General features: G+C 36.3%; 3 protein-coding genes across 3 annotated transcripts in view; 2 read left to right on the top strand and 1 right to left on the bottom strand.

Moving 5' to 3' along the window:
• Positions 1–2,399, top strand: part of LOC111403021 (ubiquitin-conjugating enzyme E2-17 kDa) — a 9,569-nt gene extending 7,170 nt beyond the window's left edge. The window contains exon 5 of the mRNA XM_023031366.1: positions 2,013–2,399. Coding sequence (XP_022887134.1) covers positions 2,013–2,156 — 144 coding nt within the window. The 3' untranslated portion in view covers positions 2,157–2,399. The remainder of the gene's footprint in view (positions 1–2,012) is intronic.
• A 2,142-nt stretch (positions 2,400–4,541) lies between these two features.
• LOC111403022 (receptor-like protein kinase FERONIA) lies at positions 4,542–8,024 on the bottom strand. Its single transcript, XM_023031367.1, has 2 exons — positions 7,799–8,024; positions 4,542–7,456 (listed from the first exon to the last, which is right to left on the bottom strand). The coding sequence occupies exon 2, from the start codon at positions 7,418–7,420 to the stop codon at positions 4,775–4,777; it is 2,646 nt and encodes an 881-aa protein (XP_022887135.1). The 5' UTR covers positions 7,421–7,456; positions 7,799–8,024; the 3' UTR covers positions 4,542–4,774.
• The window catches only part of LOC111404337 (mannan endo-1,4-beta-mannosidase 6-like), a 6,682-nt gene continuing 6,000 nt past the window's right edge, over positions 7,857–8,538 (top strand). The window contains exons 1-2 of the mRNA XM_023033156.1: positions 7,857–7,976; positions 8,023–8,148. Of these exons, the coding sequence (XP_022888924.1) occupies positions 7,857–7,976; positions 8,023–8,148 (246 nt within the window). The remainder of the gene's footprint in view (positions 7,977–8,022; positions 8,149–8,538) is intronic.

The raw sequence follows: 8,538 nt of genomic DNA on the forward strand, positions 1-8,538 counted from the left end.
TTTATTTATTTATTTATTTATTTATTTTCAATTTGTTGGCCTTTGTACTTAAATAGTTATATTATCTATTATATTAATTAAACGTGCAATTTATAATCTTTGAATGAAGATGTTGACAATATTACATAAGGATAAAATGGTAAATTGAACGTTTCTGTTCTATTTTCTCATTTTATCTTTTTATATATATTGTAATTATAATATAATTATATAAGTTGATGAATGTTGATTTTAAGTGAAGCTCACTTATATAAATAATATATAATAGTGTATATACATGTACATATGAAATAATATTATAATATATTAAAGGTGGCATTAACAATAGATTAATTAAAATTTAACTTTGTGTAGTCTTTTTTGAAGTATAGAGTTCATTTTTTTTTTAAATATTGGGGCTCTCATAATTTTATATTAATTAAATTAAGTTTAATCACTTAAAATCAAAACTCATCTATATATATAATTATATTAAGAGCCCGTTTGATTCCCATTTTTTTAAAAATGAAAATGAAAAATATAGTCGTTACAGATTCACATAAGAGATAGAAAATCAAATATGGTGGCTTGATGTGATGGATAACAGTATATTTCATTTTTGTGGCCAAAGAATGGGAATCAAACGGGGGCTAAAACTATAATAAATATTATTTTATATTGTAATTAATCTATCATCATCTTAATGCAATCTTTAATATGTTATATTATATAATTATAATAAAGTTACATCTATATATGTGAGCTTTGATTTTAAGTAGTAAACTTAATTTAAATAACATAATTTAAGTAATTAAATTAAATTTGATTAATTTAAAATTTTATGTAGTCCAATATAAAACAATGAGCATTATACTTAAATGAATATTAAATGAAGTTAAATTATATTTAATGGTACTATATTAAATATATAAGAGTAGAATTGATATATAACTAAATATATAAGGGTAAAATTGATATTCAAAAGTTTCTCCTCAATCTACACTTTTAATATGTAGATTAAGGAAGACATGGTGTCATTAGATTTCATGTATGTAATAGGCAAAAACATGTATCTAACTAATTTAATAAACAATGTGATTGAATTTTAATGGTAGGATCGGAAATGTTTTCTAAAATTGATTGTATTTTTGGACTGCATAGTTATGTGTATCTTTATGTATTTAAGTTCATATCTGTGCTTTGCTTTTCACATTGAGTAATGAGTATATTTTGCAACTTCATCCTTGTACCGTGTTGTTACTCGTTAGTCATTACAAAGTCGGTCAGTAAAAAATGGGTACTAGTGATGGCGATTCCTGTGAAGCAGGTGTCCATCTATTTATGTGTCAACATGGGTAAATTCATGTTGTATGCTGTCAAGTTGAATATCTATATTATAATATTAGAAGGTTAGATTGACTTCAATATTGTACTCCCTTTGCATGCTCCCCTTGTTGTTTAAGATGCCTTAGTTTTGTAAACTTGCTCAAAACCCAAACATCCTCAAGTGTGCCACATGAAATTTCTTTGCTCAGTTTTGTTGACAGACATAGCATGTTGGAAAAGCTTTACCATGTGCAGGCAACTTAGCAGCATGTGCACTCGATCACAAGATAAAATAAAAGCTAACAAATGTGATTCACATGCCCGAAGTAGGGGAAATAAGCTTTGTTCCCAGTTTTAGGTTGGATTATGATATTTCTTTCATATGTATACCCCCATGGCATGTTTGGTAGGGAGAATTGGACAATATTAGATGGTGGTACTAATTAAGGTACAGAGAAGCTAAAAAGATACTGGTCGGTTCAACCTTTTGTGTTGACAGCAGGACACCCCTTATTATCCTCCAGATACTTTGCTGTTTCATGAAAGTTTTAACTCTCACCATATCTTTTGTTTTGAGCAGTAAATTATTGTGGTTGTAATTGGTCATCCGTGCAATTTTTATTTTTTTTCCCCCGGTATTGGGTTGGGTGAATGGTTTCATAACTTGGCACAATTGTTGTATGACTAGTTTTACTCCTGTCAAACAGGTACTGCTTTCTATTTGCTCACTGCTGACTGACCCAAATCCTGATGATCCCCTTGTTCCTGAGATTGCCCACATGTACAAGGTTGACAGGGCCAAGTATGAGACCACAGCCCGCAGCTGGACACAGAAGTATGCCATGGGATGACAGTCGGATATTTTCTTAAAGTAGATAGCTGTATCAGAAACATAATATAAACCTTGTGGAGACCATTTTGATGGGGACAAAATGGCCAAGTGTTATGGATTTGGTTCTGTTTAGCACATGTTATAGTGTGAACTTTATTGTTGCATGTATTGTAGAATGAGAACCTTGTTATCCGATGGGGTTGTTCTAACTAGTGATACCCGTATCAATGTTATCTTGGAAAGAATGCTTCACTTCAGACTACATGTGCTTATTTGTCTATTTTTGAGCTTCAGTTTTCTGCATCGATTAGAAAGTAGAAGCGAGAGATGCTCGAAGTAAGAAATGGAGGCCAGTGATGCCCTCAAAGGGGTCGGGCTTCTTCTATGAAAGGCTGCTGCTTGAATGTTATGATTGAGATTCGAATTTTGCCATGGACCAAAATGATCTCCCATGGTTATGTGGAAACCTTGTTTAACATTCCATTGGTCATTGGTACAAGTGACTGCAGCATCCTGGTCTATTCCGTCTATGAAGACATCGTATTAAGGTCTTCTATAAACAAAAATCAGGACATGAGCATTGAATTATCTTGAGAAAATCAAATAGTGGATTGGGTTTGTCGTCGTCTGTTTATTGACACGGTGAAGTAGTTTGTCTAAATTGATATTTCAACACCTATTAAAAGTATTTCTATTTGTAAGCGGTGCTGACTGGTCTATTGAAGCGGTGCTGACTAGTCTATTGGTGATGTGACATTAATTTATCATGTTAAACCGTTAAGATAATAACCAAAATTGAATTTCAGAATTAACTGTAAGTTCTGTGGTCTTGGCCTGAGGGATGGTAAAAGTTGGGACTCAGCACTACATTCCAAACACTTTGGAACGTTCATTGTAAAAAGGATACTTAGTGGATCAAATGGGTTAATCATGTGTACCTACGTGTGAGTAACATTTGGGTTTATATGTCAAGGGAAGAGGACTCCCGTCTCATCAAAAAGCTGTTGCAAATCAGGGACTGCTTTACAGGGGCCAAATGCAACACTTGATGTTGCAAATAAACTGGTCGACTAGACAATCAATGGGAGATACATGGTATCTGTTTCGTATCAGTATTTTAGGTCAAAGGGAGTGAAAGTAATCTGGGCCAAAACTATTTGGAATGCATGACTTTGAAGCATGCATTATTGCTTGGTTATCAATCAACCTGAAGCTATTGACGAAGGACAAATTTCGAATCTTACATACTGACCGCAGATGCAGTTTGTGTACACTTACGGGTGAGACCACGCTCACCTGTTTTTGGAATGCTATTTCAGCCAATCAGTTCGGGGGGAAATACGTGCATGGGTGGATCTTAGGTGATCTATGTCTGAAATGGATTAAAAAGGAGAGTCGGGATATTACTTGGCATAGCGAGGCGAAATGTATTGCAATTGCGACTAACGTTTACCACATTTAAACGGCAAGTAATAGGTTGATTTTTGAAGACCTAAGACCACATAATGATAGTATTGTTCGACGGATCAAAATACATGTATACAAAGTTACGGATGTTTTAATTCAATATGAGTCATTTGCTTTTAGTCTCTATGTTGTATTGGTTGTTCTTTTTTTGTTCGGGAATGCTCATTGTAATTATATATCTAACTTGATATGATTGTCCCGGGAATGCCCGGTTTATTTTTATATGATTTTGATCAATATAATTCACATTTATCGGAAAAAAAAAAAAGGAACCCTCTCAATATTACAAAGCATTTATTAAAAATAGGAGTAAACTGTATTTATCTGGTTCATTCTTTTAGGAATTTAGTACATCATGGGATATAGAAGCAACTCCAACCTTCTTCTTCATTAAAGATGGACAGCAAATAGAAGAATTAGCACTCTATGATGGCGAGATTTTCATTATTTTTGAAAGGCATTTTAGACTGGGAGTTTGATCCGAGTCCTCTTATGTTTGTCATACGAGGTAATGAATTTAACCCGCCTTCCCTCCATCTCTCACTTCAAAAAGATTTAGCAGTCTTTTTGATGACCTGTTCGAGAGACAAATAGTTGCCATACTCCGGTTCTATATGGGAGAGCTTGAAATGGTTTGTTTTAACCGAATGCTCAAAGTGCGTTAAGTTCTCATTTTTAACCGTTGTGACTGACTGTAAATGCACTATTGCAAATTTGATTGCTAGTTAAGTCCTATTTAGCTATGCTTCAGAACCCCCATATGTTGCACGTAAATGTTCAAATCATCAGTGTTAGTCAAATTCAATTTTTCGGTTGAGTTATGTTGCATTGTTAATTTTATTATGTTCTTTCGTCCGATGACCAGGTTTTGCCTATTCATATTTGTGACTGCATAGACCCTCAAACTGGAGCAAAGCGATCTCAGTAGAACATGTCATTGAAAAACGAATAGATCAGAACTATCATTATAGACGATTGTTCAAGCTGTCAAATGAACATCTTTTTATCAGTTATAGATAGGGACAGTGAATAAATTTCACCTTTTTGTGTAATTCTGTGCAACTCAATGGAAGATACTAATGAGTCAAAGAATAAAGACAGTAATGAACATTATGATCCAGGGGTTAATAGACTTAGTAGAAGTGTGCCTGAGTGCAAAACGTTTTGATATCACCGTCCTTCAGGGTTCATGATCTGTGAAAACACGGCACTGGGTGTCAAACCATTTGAGTCATTACTGGCAAGGCTCCTATTACCAATGCTCATGGATATTCCACTGCTTTTTGAATCTGTTATATTGCCATCAAAACCTGAGGATGCATCGGGATCCTTCTTCTCTTTACATGTGACGTCCTCTTCAGTATTCATTTCTCCGATACCCTTGTCACTTTCGTCGGCACTTTTTTGAAGTTGCAAAGCAAACTCAAGGTTCCAAAGCACATCGCCCATAGAGGGCCTCTCCGTCCCAGCCTCTGATAAACACTTCACTGCTGTTTCGGCAAATTTCTTAAAGCATTCGGGTGCAACCTTACCCTTCAGATATGGATCCATGATCCGGTCAAGAATACCGTTGTTATGGCAATGCAGAGCCAACTCTGCCAAGCTAACTTGCTCCTTTGGAAGTGTTGGGTTTAAAGCTGGCCGAGCACACAATATCTCAAGAAGTACAACACCAAATGAGTAGACATCAGATTTTTCAGTCAATTGCTGGCGTCTGAAGTACTCAGGATCAAGATAACCAAAACTACCCTTAACCACAGTGCTGACATGAGTGTGATCCAATGAAGGACCTGTTTTTGACAAGCCAAAATCGGAAACCTTTGCTACCCACTTCTCGTCCAAAAGAATGTTAGTTGTCTTTACATCACGATGAATAATAGTGTGCTTTGCACCGGTGTGTAGATAGTGCAAACCACGAGCAGCACCAATGCAAATCTCAAGTCTGCACTTCCATGACAATGGAGGATTCTGTGTCTTGTACAGATGCTCACGAAGAGTTCCATAAGCCATGTAATCGTACACAAGAATCATCTCGCAATTCTCTTCACAATATCCGATTAGTGAAACAAGGTGCAGGTGGCGAAGTTTTGAAAGCATCTCAATCTCGGTTTGGAATTCGTGCACCCCTTGATCTGAGAGTGGGTTCCCACGCTTAATTGCCACTTTGGTTCCGCCATCAATTTCTCCACGGTATACTTTTCCGAACCCTCCGATCCCAAGGAGGAGAGCCTCATCAAAGTTCTTGGTGGCAGCCTTGATTTCAGCTATTGAGAAGTGGCGACAAAGGTTTACATGTAGGGAGGATGCAATGCTTCCAGTAGTGGTTGTCTTTACAGAACCCGAAGAATGTGAATTTCTATACAAAGATAAAGGGAGCCACCCATTACTTGTACTAGAATCCTTTTTGTTCTTCCGACTTATTGAGACAAAACAAACAAATACACCAACAAAAAGGACTGCAGCAATTCCACCTCCAACTCCTCCAATAATGGCTTTGTCATTTGATTGACCTGACCCAGACGATGCTCTAGCCGATGAGTCATCTCCTTTGGGTTCTAGAAGTGCACTTGGACTGATACCTGCAAGATTACCTCTAGTATTATTTACTTTGAATATTTCAACACCGTTCAAGATTGCATCATAATACTGTGGCCTCGATTCCGTAGAAGGATGCAGGGCAAGCCAAAGAATTTGCTGGGGGGACCCACTAGGAACTTGCACCACGTAATCCTTGTAAATAGGAACACCATTGCTTCCTGCCCAACCTATCACGTCTGCCTCTTTCTCTGCAGTATGATTGTTAAGGAAAATTTTGAACACCCTCTGATGCAGTTTAGTGATAACATCTGTTACCTCACAAAAATGGAGTCTAACAAGATAAAAGAATCCCGAATCAACAGTGAAGTCCCAAGTGAGATTATAATTCTGGTTAACCGAAGCATTTGGACCCATTGATCTCAAATTTTTGTAAACATCAAGTGGGGCGATATAGCTTGGCATTCCTGAAGGGTAATTGAACGTAACGTTTGGATCATTAGTTTCCGTGACCCCATGCCCAGCACCAAATATGTAAGTTACATCGTCCTTCCATGACCTGAAAAGGCCTGTGTCACCGGTGGGTGAAATGTAATTTCCGCCCACATTCAGCCTATAAACGTTCTCTAGTGCAGTACTGTTGTCAATATTGAATCCAGTGGATCGACCCAAAACCATGACAGTCCCATCTGTACTGTAAATATCAGGATGTGAAACAACCTCAATCCCATTCACAAATGCATATGAGTTGGAAATATTAGCCGATGGTGTAAAAGTTACGCTCAACACTTCGGAAACGACATTTACAGAAAACTCCTTCATCATAGTATCATAGTTCATATCTTTAGTGGTTTGTGCAGCACTGAAGTTTCTTAAAAGAGTATACGACCCTGCAGTCACTGAGAAGATGCCATTCGAGGCATCTAGTCCATTATATGATGCTGGATAGAAATATAGACGTATAAATTTACGCCCTGACGCCACCGGGAAACTATAGGTGAATTCGGATTGAAAAATTCGAGCAGTCATGTACGGTACTTCAGGTATAAAGGGTTGTTGGGCAGCTGAGGAAGTCGAGGACTTGGAGCTTGACGGTACAAACTTTGAACCGATATCGGATTCCCATTTCCGGCCATCATTATCCGTGGCTTCCGGGGGGCCACCACAGTTTAACAGAATCTTGTCCGTTGGCACATAATAGACTGCCATCACATCAATCAAACAAGCCAGTGACAGAAAACTGACCATCGAAAACAGCGGTGGCTTATTGCAGTTCTTCATAGTTACAGATAATCCCAGGAATTCCCACCAGTAATTCTGGAAAAAATAAACGAAAACAATCAATTTCAAGTTCTGATTTCCATGAATGTATGTAATCACAGAACAGAAAGAACCCAATGACTACAACGGAAATTTAACACACAAAATAAATAAATACCAACAAGAATCGATAGAATAGTAAAACTTCATACATTTTTTAATCCAAGAATTAAAGAAGTAACACTATCAGACCAAATAACATAAAACCCAATTAAAATTAACAATCTAAAGATTTTAATTGTCAAGTTCAATTAAACAACTAACTAAATTCAGAAAGAATTAGTTCAAGAAACACAGAGAGCACAGAAAAAAGCATCTAAACAATTGTAGAAGAGTTACCTCAAAAATCAGAACATGGAATTCTCAAAAGTAAAGAACTATTTAAGCTATTTATGAGATGCCAAGAAATAATCTACACTCAAAAACCCCTCATTCAAGCAAAGAAAAATATAGATTAATCTCAGAAAGTAGAATTAGAAAGAAGGAAAATGGAGAACCCAAAACAGAAAACGGGGAGGTAAGCAAGTTTTGTGCTCTTTTCTCTTATATATAAATAAAAATAGAGACAGAGACAGAGACGGATACAGCAGAGACAGACACAACAGACCATATTCCAGTTGGGTGATGAATTACGAGATTTAAAGACTAAAATGCCCTCTAATCAACCCTTTTTTCGTGATTATGCTACTGTAAACTAATAATTGAATTACTATAATAAATGCATTGTCAAATTTAGAAAAACATGGCAAGTTTTGGTATACGCCGTTGAGCCATGCTACAGTGACAGCCCTCTCACAGCAGGGCCCGCGTCATTTATCAAAATCCCATGCCGTTTATTGTTTTTTTTTTCATTGTGGCCCACTGGTAAGTTATGAAAAGGTTGGGACCTTAAAACAGTGGCCAATCACGTCAGGGTGGGCGGTACCCAATTAAATCCCCGTTTGATCCTCATTAATTTTCATTCTATTATATTATATTTTTTTTATTTTATTCTTAATCACATAATTTTTCATAAAATAATATTATAAGCAAATCGAAATTTTTTCACTTTTTTAACCACTCATTTAAAAAAAAAAAAA

The sequence above is a fragment of the Olea europaea genome, chromosome 11 (genome assembly GCF_002742605.1).
Source record: "Olea europaea var. sylvestris chromosome 11, O_europaea_v1, whole genome shotgun sequence".
NCBI classification, from domain to species: Eukaryota; Viridiplantae; Streptophyta; class Magnoliopsida; order Lamiales; family Oleaceae; genus Olea; species Olea europaea.